The 20,000-nt window shown below is 37.5% G+C and overlaps 1 protein-coding gene across 3 annotated transcripts in view; it reads right to left on the bottom strand.

Moving 5' to 3' along the window:
- Window positions 1–20,000, bottom strand: part of LOC135211916 (apoptosis-stimulating of p53 protein 2-like) — a 544,239-nt gene that overhangs the window by 443,290 nt on the left and 80,949 nt on the right. For all 3 annotated transcript variants that reach the window (XM_064245149.1, XM_064245150.1, XM_064245151.1), the window contains exon 3: window positions 14,075–15,862. In XM_064245149.1, the coding sequence (XP_064101219.1) occupies window positions 14,075–15,862 (1,788 nt within the window). The remainder of the gene's footprint in view (window positions 1–14,074; window positions 15,863–20,000) is intronic.

Here is a 20,000-nt window from a genome sequence, read left to right as displayed (position 1 = left end):
GGACTTTAATTTAGAGGACATTGGGACTTTAATTGGAGGACATTGGGCTTTAATTTGGAGGACAACTGGAACATTTCATTGGAGGACAGGGACTTTATTTGGACATTTGGGACTTAACTGGGGACACTGGAACTTTAATTTGGAGGAGATTGGGACTTTAATTTGGAAGACATTGGGGACTTTCACTTGGACACTGGGACTTTCATTTGGAGGACATGCGTCTAATTTGGAGGACACTGGGACTTTAATTTGGAGGACTTGGACTTTAATTTAGAGGACATTGGATTTATTTGGAGGACATTGGGACTTAATTTGGGACACTGGAACTTTCATTTGGACATTGGGACTTTAATTTGGAGGACATTTGGGACTTTACTTGGAGGACACTGGAACTTTAATTGGAGGACACTGGGACTTTCATTTGGAGGACACTGGGACTTTCATTTGGAGCATTGGACTTTAATTGGAGCAATGGACTTTTAATTTGATTGGCTTTTCTTTGGGGACTTTGGACTCATTTGGAGGACATTGGGGACTTTAATTTGGAGGACATTTCTGGACTTTAACTTGGAGGAACTGGACTTTTATGGAGGACTTGGGATTTCATTTGATGGTTTGAGGACATTGGGACTTTAATTTGGAGACATTGGACTTTCATTTGGAGACATTGGACGGGGATTTAATTTGGAGGACACTGGAACTTTCATTTGGAGGACGGGACTTTGGTTTACTTTAATTTGGAGGAGGACATTAGGGTACTTTAATTTGGAGGACATTGGGAACTTTCATTTGGAGCATGTACATTTTATTTGGAGGACATTGGGACTTTCATTTGGAGGACATTGGGACTTTAAATTTGGAGGACATTGGGACTTTCTTTGAAGACACTTTTGGTTTTATTTTATTTGGAGGACTTGGGACTTTAATTTGGAGGACATTGGACTTTCATTTGGAGGACATTGGGACTTTTCCCTTTGACATTTAGGGCTTTTCATTTGGACACGTGGGACTTTAACTTTTAATTTGGAGGACATTGGGACTTTTACTGGAACATTTGGGGACAATTTGGAGGACATGGGAACTTTCCTTTGGGAGGACATTCGGACTTTTCCTTTGGAGGACATCGGACTTTCATTTGGAGACACTTGGGACTTTCAATTTGGGAGGAACAAACGTTTTGGGGGTTGGACGTTTAATTTGAGGACATGGGACTTTAATTTGGAGGACATTGGGCTTTATTTGGAGGCATTGGACGTTTAATTTGGAGGACATTTGGACTTTTCATTTGGAGGTTTACACTGGGACTTCGGGGATTTGGAGACATGGGACTTTCATTTGGAGGACACTGGAACTTTCATTTGGAGGACATTGGGATTTTCATTTGGAGGACATTGGACTTTTATTTGGATGGACATTGGGACTTTTCATTTTGGAGACATTGGGACTTTAATTTGGAGGACACTGGGACTTTCATTTGGAGGACATTGGGACTTTAATTTGGAGGACATTGGAACTTTCATTTGGAGGACATTGGGACTTTAACTTGGAGGAAAACTTACTTTCATTTGGAGGACACTGGGACTTTCCTTTGAAGCACATTGAGACTTTTAACTTGGAGGGCACTGGGTCTTTAATTTGGAGACATAGGGACTTTAATTTGGGAGGACATTGGCCTTTAATTTGGAGAACAATGGGACTTTCATTTGGAGGACATTGGGACTTTCATTTGGAGGACACTCAGACTTATTTGGAGGACTTGGGACGTTCATTTGGAGGACACTGGGACTTTAATTCATTAAAAAAGGGCGCTAGCGGCCCTTTGGACTACGAAAATGAACTTACGTAGGAGGACACTGGGACTTTCATTTGGAGGACACTGGGGCTTTGTTTTGGAGGAGGATATTGGACTTTAATTTGGAGGACATTGGGACTTTCATTTGGAGGACATTGGGACTTTTATTTGGAGGACATTGGGACTTTTCATTTGGAGGACATTGGGACTTTCATTTGGAGGACACTGGGACTTTAATTTGGAGGACATTGGGACTTTAATTTGGAGGACATTGGGACTTTAATTTGGAGGACATTGGGACTTTAATTTGGAGGACATTGGGACTTTTCATTTGGAGGACACTGGGACATTTCATTTGGAGGACACTGGGACTTTAATTTGGAGGACACTGGAACTTTCATTTGGAGGACATTGGGACTTTCATTTGGAGGACATTGGGACTTTTATTTGGAGGACATTGGGACTTTTCATTTGGAGGACATTGGGACTTTAATTTGGAGGACACTGGTACTTTCATTTGGAGGACATTGGGACTTTAATTTTAATTTGGAGGACATTGGAACTTTCATTTGGGAGGACATTGGGGACTTTAACTTGGAGGAAACTTACTTGTTTCATTTGGAGGACACTGGGACTTTCCTTTGAAGCACATTGAGACTTTTAACTTGGAGGGCACTGGGTCTTTAATTTGGAGGACATTGGGACTTTAATTTGGAGGACATTGGGACTTTCATTTGGAGGACATTGGGACTTTCATTTGGAGGACACTGGGACTTTCATTTGGAGGACACTGAGACTTATTTGGAGGGCATTGGGACTTTCATTTGGAGGACACTGGGACTTTAATTCATTAAAAAAGGGCGCTAGCGGCCCTTTGGACTACGAAAATGAACTTACGTAGGAGGACACTTTTGGTTGGGACTTTTCATTTGGGAGGGACATTTTTACTGGGGAACTTCATTTTGTTGTTTCGGAGGGACATTTTAAGGACTTTTCGGGTTTGAAGACACTGGGGCTTTGTTTTGGAGGATATTGGGACTTTAATTTGGAGGACATTGGGACTTTCATTTGGAGGACATTGGGACTTTCCATTTGGAGGAGACACTTGAACTTTGAAGTAGTTTGTTGGCTTACTCCCCGAGTAAACGAAAATTTTGGAATGTTAAGAGACCACAAACCTCTACCCAAGCCCCCACCCCAACCCCCCAACATCCCAGGTTAAATTAAAATATCCTCAGTCTGATCCAAATTTCTTCCAAAATATAATCATTTATTGCTATTTACAAAGGCCACCTTTGCTCAATTCTTTGGTAAAAATGCGAACATGAATTTCAGCTTCGTTGGAGGAAGTATGGAGACTTTTATAGTATTTTAAAATCAATGACAGTAATCATAATCAAATTCGAAAGTAAAAAAAAGACTTGATGATTAGTGCGACGTATTCAAAATGCTATACAAGTCTTTACAAAACTTTCATAGTGTTTTAAAACCATGACGCTAATCATAACAGAATTTGAAAGTGGAAAACGCTTAACGAGCGAAAGAAAACTAGAAAAAGAAGCCGGCATTAATAGAATTAATAACAAATTCATTCCTCAAATAGAACAAATGAGAATAAACTTTAAAAAAACAAAAACAAGAAAATAAAATGTGCAAAATAAAATTAAACTCGGTCGAAAAATAAAAAATCTCGGGAAAAACGGGAAACCAAAAACTCCAAACAAAAAGCGTTTCCAATGAAAGGCAGGAGGAGGAGGAGGAGGAGGAGGAGGAGGAGGAGGAGGAGGAGGAGGAGGAATGGCGGCCCGAAATGAACACTGGGTACGCGCGAATGGCAGGTGGCTCAGAGTGAACTTCCAATAATTGCCCATAATTACGGTTGGGAGGGCAATACTTTTTCACCACGGCCTAACCAATCAAACGCACCCCCTGTGCCACCCAGGCTTCCTGGTGGAGGAGGTTGGTGGGGTGGGGGGAGGTTAGAGGGGGCGGGGGGATGGGTGGGACGTCTGCTGTTTGTGCACTTTCAGGGAGATTCTTTCCCTCTCTTTCTCTTTCTCTCTGTGTCTCTTTCTCTCTCGTGAACACTGTGCGTTCGAGAGAGAGAGAGAGAAAGGAGAGACATATAATGTATATATATATATATATATATAATATTATATATATATATATATATAGAATATCACCCAGTAATTGTGTTGTGAAAATAATCAGTATTTACAATAGACTTACACCACCAGTCAGACAATGACTAGATTTCCCATCCATTACCACTACCCACCTTTTTTTTTTTCTTTTTTTACAAGCACCCATCATCTCACAACCTTCCTATAACAACAACAACACCTCACAAAACATACTAGTAATTTCCTTTCCTATATCCCTTCCTTCCCCCTCAGGCAATTTTCTTCAATTATCACCATTACTCCAAATTTCCTCTCATTCTTAGCCCACTACCCCTTGAGTTCACACCTCCAGCCCTCCTTCCCTTTCACCAACATGCCCTCATCACCCACCCAGCGTCGGCCCCTCCCTCCCCCTACCCCCTAACGCCCCGTGGATCCAGTGAACTTTTGTCCTGAAGGTTACTGAGCCTCGAATAACCTTGACTCCGTCTGTTTCCTGAGGTCGACCTCCGTGGATCGAGTTAATTGGGAATTTTTTCTATTTTATTTTAAGGTGGTCTTATCATATACCGAGTCGTAATGCGTGATTAGTATGATTATGGATACATTTTTTTTTCATGTATGCAGACATGCATATTACGGACGTCTCCGATCATTCATACCTTAGTTCTAAGCGAGAAGAGCCTAGAAAAAATATGTATGTATGAAATATATATATATATATATATATATATATATATATATAATATATACATATATATATATATATATATATATATATATATATATATATTATATATATATATCATTTTACGCGAACTGAAAACAAATAGCTCTTACATGTATAAAACATACATATGTAATTCATGTACGTATACATGCTTCTAGCAATTTCATATGCAGTTGCAATATAATCTACGCACGTATACGAACTTTTAACCCTGTTATACATTCATTCAGATCTAGTACTTATATAGATTGCACAAGGATTAAAACCCACAAAATACCTCCTTTTTCTTGAACACACCAAAAATATTATATTCTGTATACCTTGTAATGCATGTTACTTTCAAACAATGCACAGGAAAAGAAAATATACACTCTACGGGATTTTAACTCCTAACATCGCAATTTAAACGCAGGTAGGTACCTAATACTTTTTTTTTTGAGAGAGAGAGAGAGAGAGAGAGAGAGAGAGAGAGAGAGAGAGAGAGAGAGAGAGAGAGAGAGAGAGAGAGAGAGTTCTTCTCTTCTCAGATTGGTGAACAATGTTCTTGCATGTAAATATTTGTACTTTTTTATAATAAGAACAATAAACTAATGAGACCAATTTATTCTTCATACGAAGGCATGCTTATAGTGAATAATAATAATAATAATAATAATAATAATAATAATAATAATAATAATAATAATAATAATATACTTTTAATAAAGTACGCTTGAGAGAGGGTCTGCTTCCGAGTACACTAACTAATAAAATAAATAATAAAAGAGAAATAGTCCACCAGTTCCCTTCCCACTACCCTGAATAGATCCACAGCCCTGAATTGTCTCGAAGGCCTCTCTCTCTCTCTCTCTCTCTCTCTCTCTCTCTCTCCTAATAGAGTCTTATGTGCGACAGAGATTTTGAACGGAGTCCTATGCGCAACAGGGATTTTCATCGAACCCTCTCTCTCTCTCTCTCTCTCTCTCTCTCTCTCTCTCTCTCTCTCTCTCTCTCAGGGATTTACGAAAATGGAAAAGATTTGGGAGCCAGATTGCTTGGCTTAATGGAACGCGGACGGACTTAAATTGTTTTATAAAAAAAAAATAAAAAACAAAGCTTGGTGTTTTGATGTCGAGAAGGAAAACAGACAGTCTGGGAAAATAAATAGTAGTTTAAGAACCGGGGCTTTGAAAATCAACTGTTTTGTATCAAGATGGCATACATCTTGATACAAATTGATACAATTCTTGTGTTCCCACTTGACCGATACATATCTTGGAATCGACGCTCTGTGTGGGATGTAATGATTTTCAGTTCTTTTGCTGTTAATTCATAATTTCAGTTTCCTGTTTGTTGATATATATTTACCTATTTCTTTTTTTTCTATATCTTCTTTTGTTTCATGTTCGGGCACTTAATTCTGTGAAAGTTTGCTTGCTAGTCAAGGGCCTTCTATGCTTGTAATAAAAATAAAAATAATAATAATAATAATAATAATAATAATAATAATAATAATAATAATAATAATAATAATAATAAGTGATACTTTCTTCTTGACTTTGTCAATCAACGTCACGTCTGGTCTGTTTGCACGTATCACCCTATCTGTTCTGATAACATGGTCCCAGAGGATCTTTGCCTGATCGTTTTCTATCACTCCCTCAGGTTGGTGCTCGTGCCACTTATTACTGCAAGGTAGCTGATGTTTCTTGCACAGGCTCCAGTGGAGGGCTTTTGCCACTGAATCATGCCTCTTTTTGTACTGGTTCTGTGCAAGTGCCGGGCATTCGCTTGCTATGTGGTTTATGGTTTCATTTTTCGTATTGCACTTCCTACATATGGGAGAGATGTTATTTCCGTCTATCGTTCTTTGAACATATCTGGTTCTTAGGGACTGATCTTGTGCCGCTGTTATCATTCCTTCAGTTTCCTTCTTTAGCTCTCCCCTCTGTAGACATTGCCATGTGTCATCGCTGGCTAGTTCTTTAGTCTGTCTCATGTATTGTCCGTGCATTGGTTTGTTGTGCCAGTCCTCTGTTCTGTCTGTCATTCTCCTGTCTCTGTATATTTCTGGGTCTTCGTCTACTTTTATAGTCCTTCTTTCCCATGCACTCTTTAGCCCAATCGTCTTCACTGGTTTTCAGGATATTGCCCCATGCTCTGTCTCGATGTTGACGCAGTCCTCTATACTTAGTAGTCCTCTCCCTCCCTTCCAATTCGTGTTATGTATAGTGTGTCCGTTTTTGCTCTTGGGTGTAGTGCTTTGTGTATTGTCATATGTTTCCTGGTTTTCTGATCTATGCTGCGGAGTTCTGCCTTCGTCCATTCCACTATTTCTGCGCTGTATCTGATTACTGGCACTGCCATGTGTTTTTATGGCTTTTTATCATATTTCCGCCGTTGAATTTTGACCTTGAGTATTGCCTTGAGTCCTGCATATATTCTTTCCTGATCGTGTCCTTCATCTCTTGGTGTTTTATATCCCCTTCTTCCATTATTCCAGTATTTGTATCCTGTCTCATCTATGTGTTTGATGTTGCTCCCATCTGGTAGCTTTATCCCTTCAGTTCTCGTTACTTTGCCTTTTTGTATGTTGACTAAGGCGCATTTTCTATTCCAAAACTCCATTCTGATGTCCCCAGATACAATCCTTAGAGTCTGGATTAGGGTATCTATTTCCTTGATGCTCTTACCATACAGCTTGATGTCGTCCATGAACATCAGATGGTTGATTCTGTTGCCTCTTTTCTTGAGTTGGTACCCAGCATCCATCTTCTGTAGTACTTTTGTCATGGGAATCATGGCTACTACGAAGAGTAGTTGGGACAGTGAGTCGCCCTGGAAGATCCTCTCCTGATATTAACCTCTGCTAGTCTTATTCCACCCGAGCTGTAAGTATTGTATTCCAGTTTGCGCATTGTATTTTTTGAGGAAGCTGATGTGTTTCCTCTGCCCCATATATTTCAGGCATTCTATTAGCCATGTGTGTGGTATCATGTCGAAGGCTTTCTTATGTCTCATGCCATGCTTAGGTTGGTTTTCCTTCTCCTACTGTTCTTCACTACCATTTTGTCTATCTATGATGTCGCAATACCATGGGACACCAGAGTTGAAGAGAAAGAGAGGGAAAAAATGGATAAGTATCAAGATCTGAAAATAGAAATAAGAAGGATATGGGATATGCCAGTGGAAATCGTACCCATAATCATAGGAGCACTAGGCACGATCCCAAGATCCCTGAAAAGGAATCTAGAAATACTAGACGCTGAAGTAGCTCCAGGACTCATGCAGAAGAGTGTGATCCTAGAAACGGCACACATAGTAAGAAAAGTGATGGACTCCTAAGGAGGCAGGATGCAACCCGGAACCCCCACACTATAAATACCACCCATCGAATTGGAGGACTGTGATAGAGCCAAAAAAAAAGAAAAAAAAAAAAAAAAAAAAAAAATAATAATAATAATAATAAGATAAAAAACTAAGTTTGGTGTTTTGATGTCGAGATGTAACAACCAAGGCTTTGAAAATAATTGCAAAAAAATTGATAAGTATCAAGACCTGAAAAGAGAAATAAGAAGGATATAGGATATGCCAGTGGAAATTGTAGCCATAATCATAGGGACACTAAGCACGATCCTAAGATCCCTGAAAAGGAACCTGGAAAACCTAGATGCCGAAGTAGCTCCAGGAATCATGCAGAAGAGTGTGCTCCTGGAAACAGCGTACATAATAAGAAAAGCGATGGATTCTTAAGGAGGCAGGATGCAATCCGGAACCCACACTATAAAAATCACCGAGTCGAATTGGAGGACTGTGATAGACAAAAAAAAAAATCATAATAATAAAGAAGTAAAACAAAATAATAATAATAATAATAATAATAATAATAATAATAATAATATAATAATAATAATAATAATAATTCCCTATCTCTGTACGACTATTAAATAACCTATGTGTATTTAGTAACAGAACTCGTACAAATGACAGTAATAATTTACAAGCTTATATATTCGCAATATTCAGTCACTCTGATTTCATTCGCTTATAATTTGGTAGTGTTCATTCATGAGTGAAAACAAAACAGGTAATTTTTCATATATACTAAATAATATGCATATATAAAAATGTTTGTCTTGTTTAACCATATGTTAAGTGGATTAGATTAGTGTAGGGTTAAACTTACAATAAGGTTTTCGCAAAAAAAAAAAAAGAAAGATATTAGATAACAATAACTGAAATCCAAAAATAAATTGACATTGATTTCTGAGAGAGAGAGAGAGAGGAGAGGGAGAGAGAGGGGAGGGAGAGAGAGAGAGAGAGAGAGAGAGAGAGTAAAAATAAATAAAAAAATAAACAGATATTAGATAACAATACCTGAAATCTAAAAATAAACTGACATTGAATTTCTGGAAGAGAGAGAGAGAGAGAGAGAGAGAGAGAGAGAGAGAGAGAGAGAGAGAGAAAGAGAGAGAGTATAAAAAATAAATAAAAAATAACAGATATTAGATAACAATACCTGAAATCTAAAAATAACTGACATTGAATTTCTGGAGAGAGACCTTACCTTACAGACCTTAAACAAATCTTGTTCGGGTTGCCCAGGTCCCTCAGTGTGAGGCACCTCTAATGTCTACCAGAGAGTTGCTAGACATCTTCCGGTATATTTTGCATCTTCCAATCTTGGATGGTCTGGGATGCAGTTTAGATATTTGTCGAGCTTATTCTTAAACACATCTACGCTCACTCCTGATATATTCCTCAGATGACTGGCAACGCATTGATAGACGCTGCATTATCGATGCTGGTGCGTAGTGGAATAATGTCCTGTGTGCTTTCCTTATTTTTCCTGGTATAGTTTTGGGCACTATTAATCTACCTCTGCTTGCTCTTTCTGATATTTTAGTTCCATGATATTTTTTATGCTATTCCTTCTATCGTTTCCATGCCTGAATTATCATGTAGCGTTTCTCTTCTCCTTTCTTTAGACTATATTAATTTTAAGAATTGTAGTCTTTCCCAGTAGTCTAGGTCCTTAACTTCTTCTATTCTAGCTGTAAAGACCTTTGGTACACTCTCTATTTGTGCAATATCCTTTTGATAGTGTGGGTACCATATCATATTGCAATATTCAAGTGGACTACGAACTATGTTTTATAAAGCATAATCATGTGTTCAGCTTTTCTTGTTTTGAAGTGCCGTAACAACATTCCCATTTTTTTGCTTTACATTTTGCCAACAGAGTTGCTATTTGATCATTGCATAACATGTTCCTATTCATCATCACACCAAGGTCTTTAACTGCTTCCTTATTTGTGATGGGTCTCATTATTAGGTCCCCTATATGCATATGGCTTTCTTTCTCTGTCTCCATAATTTATTGATTCAAAATTTATCAGAGTTAAATACCATCCTATTTACCTCTGCCCAATCATATACTTTGTTAAGGTCTCTTTGTAGAGCGTTCCTATCTTCATCACAAGTAATTTCTCTACTTATTCTTGTGTCATCTGCGAACTACTCACTACCGAATCCTTAACATTATTGTCTATGTCTTCAATCATAATAACAAACAGTATTGCAGCTAACACCGTACCTTGCGGCACACCGGATATTACCTTGGCTTCATCCGATTTCTCGTCGTTTGCAATAACTATCTGTTTTCTGTTGCGTAAAAATTCTTTTAACCATCTTCCTACTTTATCCACGATATTGTTTTCTAATTTTTTTCGTCTAATATATATGGTCTACTTTATCAAAAGCTTTTGCAAAGTCTAAATAAACCACATCTGTTTCATTTCCGCTTTTCATATTTTTGAATATGTTTCTCACGGTGGACTAACAGTTGGGTTTGTGTACTTTTTCCGGGTACGAAACCATGTTGTCCTTTATTAAACAAATTATTTTTTATTAAATGTTTCATAATATTTTTCTTCATTACCCTTTCATACACTTTCATAATATGTGATGTTAGACTCACAGGCCTATAATTACTTGCCTCTAGTCTTGATCCACTTTTGAAAAGTAGGGGTAATATATGCTAATTTGTGCTCATCATATATCTTGCCTGTATCTACACTTTGTCTTAATAATATTGCAAGTGGCTTTGCGATAGAATGAACTACTTTCTTTAACAAAATAGCAGGAATTCCATCAGGGCCCTGCAGCAGCTCCATTTTTAATTTCTTAATAGCCTGCACAATAATCAGCTTCATTAATATCTATGTCAGCTAAATATTCACTATTTTCATCCCTTACTTCTATATCATTATCTTCATTATCTATTCTAGGGGTGAATTCTCTCTTATATCGTTCTGCCAGAATGTTTGCAAATTTCCTTTTTTCATTCGTTAATCTCCCTTCAATTCTCAGAGGGCCTATTTCTATTCTTCTTTTATTCATCTTCTCCGCATATGAGTATAATAGTTTGGGGGTTTTGCTTGATATTTAATAGGGTTTTTTCTTCCAAGTCCCGTTTTTCATTTTCTTTTGATTGTATAATCTTTTGTTCTGCATTTTCTATCTTACTTTTTAGTTCTATAACTTTCCATGCATTTTTTTCTTTGCAAGACCTTTTTTCCACTTTCTGATTTTCTGGAACAAGATCCTTCTGTCTCTTGGTATGCATGAATGATGTTTACTTTCTTCTTCGTATATATATTTTTTCCACTATTTTCCTCCAATATTTTATATAATATCTCCGTATTTACCCTTATGTCATCACTTACGAAAATGTTATCCCAATCTTTGTTTAATTCTTCATTAATTCTGACCATTTTATATTTTTACTGTAGAAGTTGTATTTTTCCATATCCTTCCCACTTTTTCATTTCTTGCTTATCTCTATTTTCACTTGCTTTGGAATGAACTGTTAATTCTATGACATTATGGTCTTGAAATACTCCGCATTATAAACTATTATTTCTTTAACATAATTCATCTCGTTCACAAATACTAGGTCTAAAGTATTTTCCTTTCTTGTTGGCAGGTGATTTATTTGTTGAAGGTGTATTCTAGTAGCATATCTAATAGCTTTTCAAATTGCCTCTTATCTTCTGCACTACTATTACTCTCTTTTTTTTATATGTATAAGTACAACCACAATCTCCTATTCGTTCTTTCTTAATTCTACGAAAGGAAAGTTGAAGTCACCAGATAGGAGAATAGTCCAGTCCTTGTGATTTCTACATATATCATCCAATTTTTCTAATTATTAAGTCAAACTCTTTAGTATTAGGAGGTCTATATATTACTATGTTCATCAATTTTTCAGATTCAAATTCTACCGCTATTAGTTCACATTCTGAGTTACTATATTTCTCATATATTTTTCCTTGTTTTTTGTCTTTCCCATATAGTTGCGGTTCCCCCTTGATTCCTATTTTTTCTATCTGATCTATCAGTTTTGGAACCCTTTTATTTGATCATCATTCCCAGTCTCTTGGGAATACCAGGTTTCACTTATATTCATTATATCTATTTTCTTTTCATTTTGGGTTAGTTCTTCTAAGTACTCTATTTTTCTTTTTGAGTTACTCGTAACTAAACCCTGCGCATTCATCACTATGATGGTTTGCGTGTTTTCTCCTTCCTTATTTAATACTGGTAGTAATAAGGATTTTCCCATGTCTCTTTCCGGTTCTGGTATGTTGTTCTTTTTTTCATTTCCAGAAATTCTGACATTAAAAAATCCACTTTTCCATAATATTTGATCTTCCTTCATCATAATTATTAATTTTGTGAATCTGCAATCTGCAATTTTCCTCGTTTCTGCAATATCCTCTTGCATAATAAATACAGTTATTATCTCTTGAGTAGAATTTCGGAGCGCTGATGACTTTTGCAATTTTTTGCTAAGACACCTCTGCATATCTCATTGGTGGTTTTGCTTTTCTCTTTTACCTGATATTCTTGATTTCTCTTTATTTTGTTTCTTTCTTATTTTTTGGATTTTATTACTTGGTTGGTTATTTATTTGATTATGATTCATGGCTACAGGGTGCATATATTGCATTTTTTGTCGAACTTACATCCTTTTCCTTCTTTAGGTTTTTACATATTTTTGGATGCAGATCTCTGCAATCATCCCCATATCCATCTAAGTATGCACATTTACCATATATTTCATAGTTTTGACATATCTTAGGATGTTTGTAGTAACATCTTTCTCCAAATCTGCAATTCCCTCTTTTCAAAAGGTTGCAGATTTTGTCTTTCTTGTCTATTTTTTTCCTCTTTCCCGTCATTGTAATAGAATCTGGGTAGAGCCTCTTCGGGATTTGCTTTTCTGTTGTCATATCGTTAATAATTATTTCTTCGTAGGTATGCTGCTTTATTGCCTGCATAGTTAGTATCAATGAGTATCTCTGCATCCATACTTTTATCTTGTTCTTTGTTTTCCTTATTTTTTTCTGTCATTTCATTTTTGTTTGACTTCTCTTCCGTTTTCCTCTTCTTCTTTTTCTTCTTCTTGCTTCCTCTTCCTCTTCTTCTTCATCCTCAACTATTTGTACATTCAATCTTGATTTAATAACATTGTCTATCCATGATAGACATGTTGAACAAAAAATTCTTGTATCTTTTCTCAAATCTTGTATTACCTCAGCACACTGTGGATGGGTCGGAATGTTGCATGCAGCACATTTTCTGATTAGGTTTTGTGGATTGACTATGCTATACCAAACCTTACACAGTTTTGCATGCTTTTGGCATTTTCTTTTTCCTAATGCATCAATTAGGATATTCACAAGATTCACCTTATTCATTTTCTTTGTCGGAATATGTTGGTTTATGTATATTTTCTTTATGAGTCTCTTGACCACTTGGATTTTATTTGGAACTTCTTCAATTATTTTCAAGATGTTTTCATTAGATTTGTTCCAGTTTGAAGGATTATATCCTTCTAATATATCTATGAATGCTTTTGTATCTTTTTGGTTAGGACTGTTGCTGATTTCATAGATGAGAAAATGCCAGTTCCCTTTCCTGCTACCTCATCGTATTGCGAATTTGCTAAACAGCCAAATTACGCCACCTCTTCCCGCAGTTGGAACTTACTGCCATCTTGTTCTGATTTATAGTATTACACTTGATAAACTAACTTAGAAGACGCTTTATCCTACTATTTTCACACTAATCTTATCACCGATAGTTCACGAACACTTCTAGATATTTCTCAAATTCTAGTCGTATGTTAAACATTGTGATATCTGTTGATTATTGTGACTTCACGCGGGTACGTCTCACCAGCAAGATGGCTACTACGAGAGAGAGAGAGAGAGAGAGAGAGAGAGAGAGATTAAAAATTAAAAATAAACAGACATTAGATAACAATACATGAAATTTAAAAGTAACTGACATTGAATTTCTGGAGAGAGAGAGAGAGAGAGAGAGAGAGAGAGAGAGAGAGAGAGAGAGAGAGAGAGAGAGAGAGAGAGAGAGACTAACCTGAGTGACGTCTTCTTCTCGTAGGTTTCCGGTAATCCAGAGCCCTGAAATCCTCCTTGAGGTATTCATACAAAGGATCCGAGTACGACCTTCGGTGGACGACTTCCTGCTTGGAAGCGGAGGCAGCTGAGCTCTTCCTCGAGGGCCTGTCCACGCCTCCGCGAGGTTTAGAGGCATCTCTACTCGGGGGCGACCCCCTTCCCTTCTTGTGGGGCAGGGGATGGCCCTCCTCCGGGTGCTGGGGACGAAGTTCTCGCGGGAATCGAGATCGAGAATTGTGGGCCCTTCCCTCCGAAGGGAGCGAAATTATCGAGGCCTTTGGAGCCTTCCCGTTCGCAAAGGGCGACAGGTACTTCGACAGCGGGGACGAGTAATGACGCGTGCCCCCGTGCCCGTTCATTTGGTGGTACGTAAGAGACCCGTTTGTCTTGGGCATGCCACTGTGCTGGTAGAAACTCTTGTCGAACGGGGTACTCACGTCCGTCGAGCCGTTGGTATCCGTGACACGTGCCCCGTGGTGCCTCTTGTGGCCCCCTGGGTATTCCGGAGGCTGCGACTGCCTCTGATCCCCCGGGACGTATCCGAAGAAGCTCTTATCGTGGGAAAATCCGTTCGAATTTGGGTGCCTGTGGAGGAGGTGGTTCTCTTTCCCGCCGGTAGGTCGAGTGGCGTGTTGCGTGTGATGGCTTCCATACTGCGGAGAACGCTCCCACTTCAGTTCTCCATTATGGACGTCTTTCGCCGAGCGCTCCACCTTCTGCTCGCCATTACGGACATCTTTAGATGATGGTTGTATCCTGTTTTGTATTTTGCTCGAGAAATGCTCCTGCAGGAGGTGTCTGATGTTCCTTTGGTTCCACTGCGTTCTGTCTGACTGGTGGCTGTTGGTGCAGCTAGGCCTAGCGCCCGTGCCGTTTGGGAAACCGGCCGAGTCGTGCGGTTTTGTACTGACGTTTTTGTACTCTGTATGTCTGAGTTTCTGCTTCTTGCTTATCACAGGACTCAGGTTCCTGTTCCTGTGCAAGTGCTGAAGGTAGTTCTCGTAGTCGATCAGGTGTTCGTGGAGTTTGTGCTTCGGAGTTCGCTGGAATTGGGAGCCGCCGTTTTCTGTGGTGCTTTGCATGTCACGTTTTCTGTGTTGGTTATAAAATGGGTGACTCTCCAAAAACGAAGGGTGGTGCTCCTTAGGGTAACCAGCTGTTGATGTCGTGACGACTTTCTGGGATTTCGAGGGGAGGGACGACGTCTGGGACTGCCCACGGGCGAAGTGCATCCTTCCAGGGGGATTCCTACTGCTTCCTCCTCCGGCGGGTCTCCTGAATGACCTGTTAAAATGAGGGAACCAGTTGGCCTCCCGGAATGGGACCCGCGACCTCTGGGTATGGGAGTTGTAAGAGGAGTCGGCCTCTCCGTCGCTGCTCACGGCCATCAGTTCGTCGCTGTCGTCGAGAGAACGCGACAAGGGCTTCGCACTACTCGAGGCTGTGGTGGTCCTCGACCCTGAGGGCGCGCGATCGCCCTCGACGGGAGACGAAGCCCTCAGAGGGCGGTGGTTGTTCAAGTTCTTGAGCTCGTCCTTGAGATCGTAGAGTTCCCAAGGGTTGATGGGTTCCTTGTCTTCATCCTCGTCTTCCTCTTCCTCTAAGGAATAGGATCTGGAGAAGGAGGCCAGGAGGTCGGCCGGGTCGTCCTTGTGCCTGTAGGACACGGAGTAGATGACCTGGTCCTTCAGTTCACTCCATAGTCGCAGGAGCTCCAGGGGACGTTCCCATCCGGCAACGACGCGAACTGCAGGAGGAAGAAGAAGAAGGAAAGTAAACAAAACCAAAAAATAAAGGATACATATACTGCAACTGAATAGCAATTAAATAATGCAATAAAACAGTGCAATGAAAGAGAATAAGGGTTAATGAAAAAACAATTTGAATGACATTGAAAAAAATGCATGGATAAACATCAAAAATAAGTAAATAGGAAAATAAAACAAAAAATATGATGAAATAAGGCAATAAAACGCATGCAGAGAAAGGAATCAAAGTGATGCAATAATACATCGCAATTACATATATGTCTAGATGGGGAAAACGAAAAGAAAAAATGATAACTAATGTTAAAATGAAGCAATGAAACAAAATGTCTAAAGGCTGAAAAATAAGGAAAAAATCATCTTTTTTTAAGAAATGAGACAATAACACCATAAGTGTTTTAAATATATATATAAAAACATTGGTTATAGAAACATATGATAAGATCACGCAAAATGAGGACGAAGTATATACATGAAAAAAATTAAGAAAGAAAGGAAAGGATATAAACCCTAATATATATATATATATATATATATATATAAAATAGATATATAATAATAATATTATATCATTATATATTATATATATATATATATATATATATATAATATTATAACTAAGGAATTTAAAGAAATAACGTTACACTCGCAATCTCCTATACTGCTTGAGGGGAAAATGAAAGCAAAGTACATTGAATGACCAGCAAATGTTGTGCCCTGAAGCGCTTGCTACAACTATAAACGATACGCAAGAGTAAACTATTATTGATATACGAAGAGTATAGATTCTTGAGGATGTATATATGTATATATATATGTGTATATATATAGTATATATACTATAGTATATATATATAATATATATATATATATATATATATATATATATATATATATATATATATTACCCAAATAAGTTTTTTTATATCAGTTAATTGTCATGTCCGTCTGTTCTTGAGCATCGCTTTATAATTCGGTTTATTATTTCTAGTATCTTTTGATTGTTTTTTAAATGATCTCTCTCTCTCTTTCTCTCTCTCTCTCTCTCTGTAATATTCATTTAAATATTTATTTCTAGATATACAATTACAACCTTTACAAAATCTTAATTATTTTAGATATATAATTAATCGTACATACCCCAACATTTCTATTATCTAGATTACTACTAATATATATATTATTTTTATATTTATATTTTTATTACAATATACATAGGGGATTATATAGGATCTATATAATATATTTAATTATAATTAATATACATATATATATATATATAATATAGATATATACATATATATATATACTATATATATATATATATTATATAACCCCCCAACAAACAATCTTTTAATCCAGTATTGTCATGGTCCCGTTCTGTTCTTGAGCATCACGCTTTATAATTCGGTTTATTATTTCTATATATTTTGATGTGTGTTTTTAAATGATCTCTCTTGTATGTAGTTCTCTACTCGCTAGCTCACGCTGTAATACCAGCACGACTTGCAAAAGATTTGTGTATATATACATACATACAACACACACACTATTATTATATATATATATAGATATATATATATATTGTATATGTAGATATATTAATGATATAGACATACCGAGAGATAGTATACAATTAGACTATTATATAGATATATATAGATATATATATAATTATAATATTAATATTTATACCAAAACTATATTTTCAAACTGTTTCTACGAATAACGCAAGAGAGAGAGATGAGGAGAGAGGATTGGCGAGAGAGAGAGAGAAGAAGCAGAGAGAGAGAGAGAGAGAGAGATACACAATCAAAAGATACTAGAAATAATAAACCGAATTATAAACCGATGCTTAAGAACAAACGGACATGACGGTGACTGATATAAAAACAATAAATGAACTAATGCAAATCAAATAAAAGACGCAATGAAATCAATTAGGCTGTATTCTTTTAGAAGCTATGAAACGAAAACCATTTCTTTGTTCGCTTTCATGTACATGAATATTCGGAGATGTAAGGAAGAAAGAATATTTACACATATTTGCGTCCGTCCATTGAATTACACATTACGTCCGTGCATCATCAAATTATACATTGCACAGAACATTAAGAAAACAAAGCCATGTGCCAGCTTAATTATAAGGAATACAAATAAATGGGAATAAAAACGAAAGAAACATGTATGACAGCAATTAATAATAATAAACTATAAATCAAATTTTCATGTTTCAAATGACCCACATGAGAAAAGAAAGAACAAAGACGGAAGAAAATAAAAATAAAACTAACAGATAAATACAGATAAACCAACAACTGGAACAACACCCAAATTCCCACACACAACAGATCCTCTTTGTGGACGTACCCTAAATCAAAGACCCACTGCCGCTCCCCTTTTCCCCAGTTTTTCCAAGACCACCCCCCACCCCACCCCGCCCTTCCCCATTACTTGAAAGGACCAAGGTGAAAGTTTCATCAATTGCCAGAGAGACCCCTCAAGGATGATACAGCTACGCCCATGAAATTACAATCCGCTAAACAGAGGGGGCCGGGGAAGGGGGGGGGGAGGGTGCAGGGAAAGGGGGGGGGGGTTGAAAGTTATGGTGGGGGGTGGGGTATAGCTGCACTGGATTTCTAGCAAGAGAGAATGAGGCCTTGTGTTGGTGCCCTTCTCTTACCCAAAAGATGCCATTTTTTTTTTCTGATGAAGTGGTTCAGCGTGATGGCACTTATCAGTGCCATCTGTATTATAGATTTAAAGATTTATCTGATTTATAGATTATTATTATCATTAACGTCGTTTCTCTCACAAACATTTCCATCAGTATCTGCAATTTCTCTTCAATATCACCAGAATTTAGCCATGGATATTACACCCAGATAAACAGCGTATATGAAGAATGGAACAATCATAGTCGAATTACTTTCGAGCACAAAGACTGGGATGGGAGACCACAGGTTGTTTACATAGGTCAATTTACCTCCACCCCCACCATCCGTTACCCCTGGCCCCCTACCCATCTCCCCAGTGCGATGGGCAAAACGTGATGGCTCGTCTGAGTTATGGGCGTGACCCATACGACACTTTCCAAAATTGCTCGGGGCATATTTTTTCGTCGGATGATCCAGATGAGGATTCTCACCTGATCTTGACGATAACTGGGGCACTGGGTATGTGATGAAAGAAAGAGTGGCTCTCTCTCTCTCTCTCTATCTCTCTCTCTCTCTGTCTACATGAATGTGGGGAAAGTACTCATTTGATACGCCACATTCATTCACACACACACACACACACACACACACACACACACACCCACACACACACACACACACACACATATATATTATTATTATATATATTTAATATATCTATAATATATAAATATATATATATAGATTATATATATATATATATTAGATATATACAAGAATACACACACAGATATAATATTATAGATATATATCAATAGAGGGATCCACAGGAGGATGACGAAAGCTTTAAGCTTTGTATAAACATATTATATCTAGATATAAACAAGGATATTACTGTGGATCCCTCTATTGATTTCTTAGAAGCACGATACAGTGTTTTTTTTATTGCATATATATATATATATATATATATATATATATATATATATATATATATATATATATATATATGTATATAGTTGATAGTCCAATTACGATACGAAGGATGGTTTTGAAAAGCCTATAACTTCTTTAGATATGGTTGAACTTTAACCTAAGATTTCCTCAGAATAGATATGCATATATAAATGAATATTAGAACAAATAAAATGATTAACATGAAATTTATTTGTTAAAGTATGCAACAAACAAGTCAGCACAAATAACTGGAACAAAACAGTAACATACAGACTGAAAATAACACACATCATACATCCTGTATTTGAAATATCTCTTTCAGTAAGATATACACGCTAATTACAGTACTAAGACCACGCCCCCCCCCCACCCCCCGAACCTCCCTCTCTCCTTAGTTGTGACCTGGTTGTGAAGAATCTTCCAGTATTTCAAAGACTGACCGGGTCGTAAGTCATCTTGTTTCACAAGAAAAGTTACTTTTACTGAGGAGTTGCGCATGCTCAGT

The sequence above is a fragment of the Macrobrachium nipponense genome, chromosome 40, assembly GCF_015104395.2.
Source record: "Macrobrachium nipponense isolate FS-2020 chromosome 40, ASM1510439v2, whole genome shotgun sequence".
In the NCBI taxonomy this organism is placed as follows: domain Eukaryota; kingdom Metazoa; phylum Arthropoda; class Malacostraca; order Decapoda; family Palaemonidae; genus Macrobrachium; species Macrobrachium nipponense.
The sequence above is the reverse complement of the archived record's forward strand: the minus strand, read 5'-3'. Positions and strand labels throughout refer to the sequence as shown.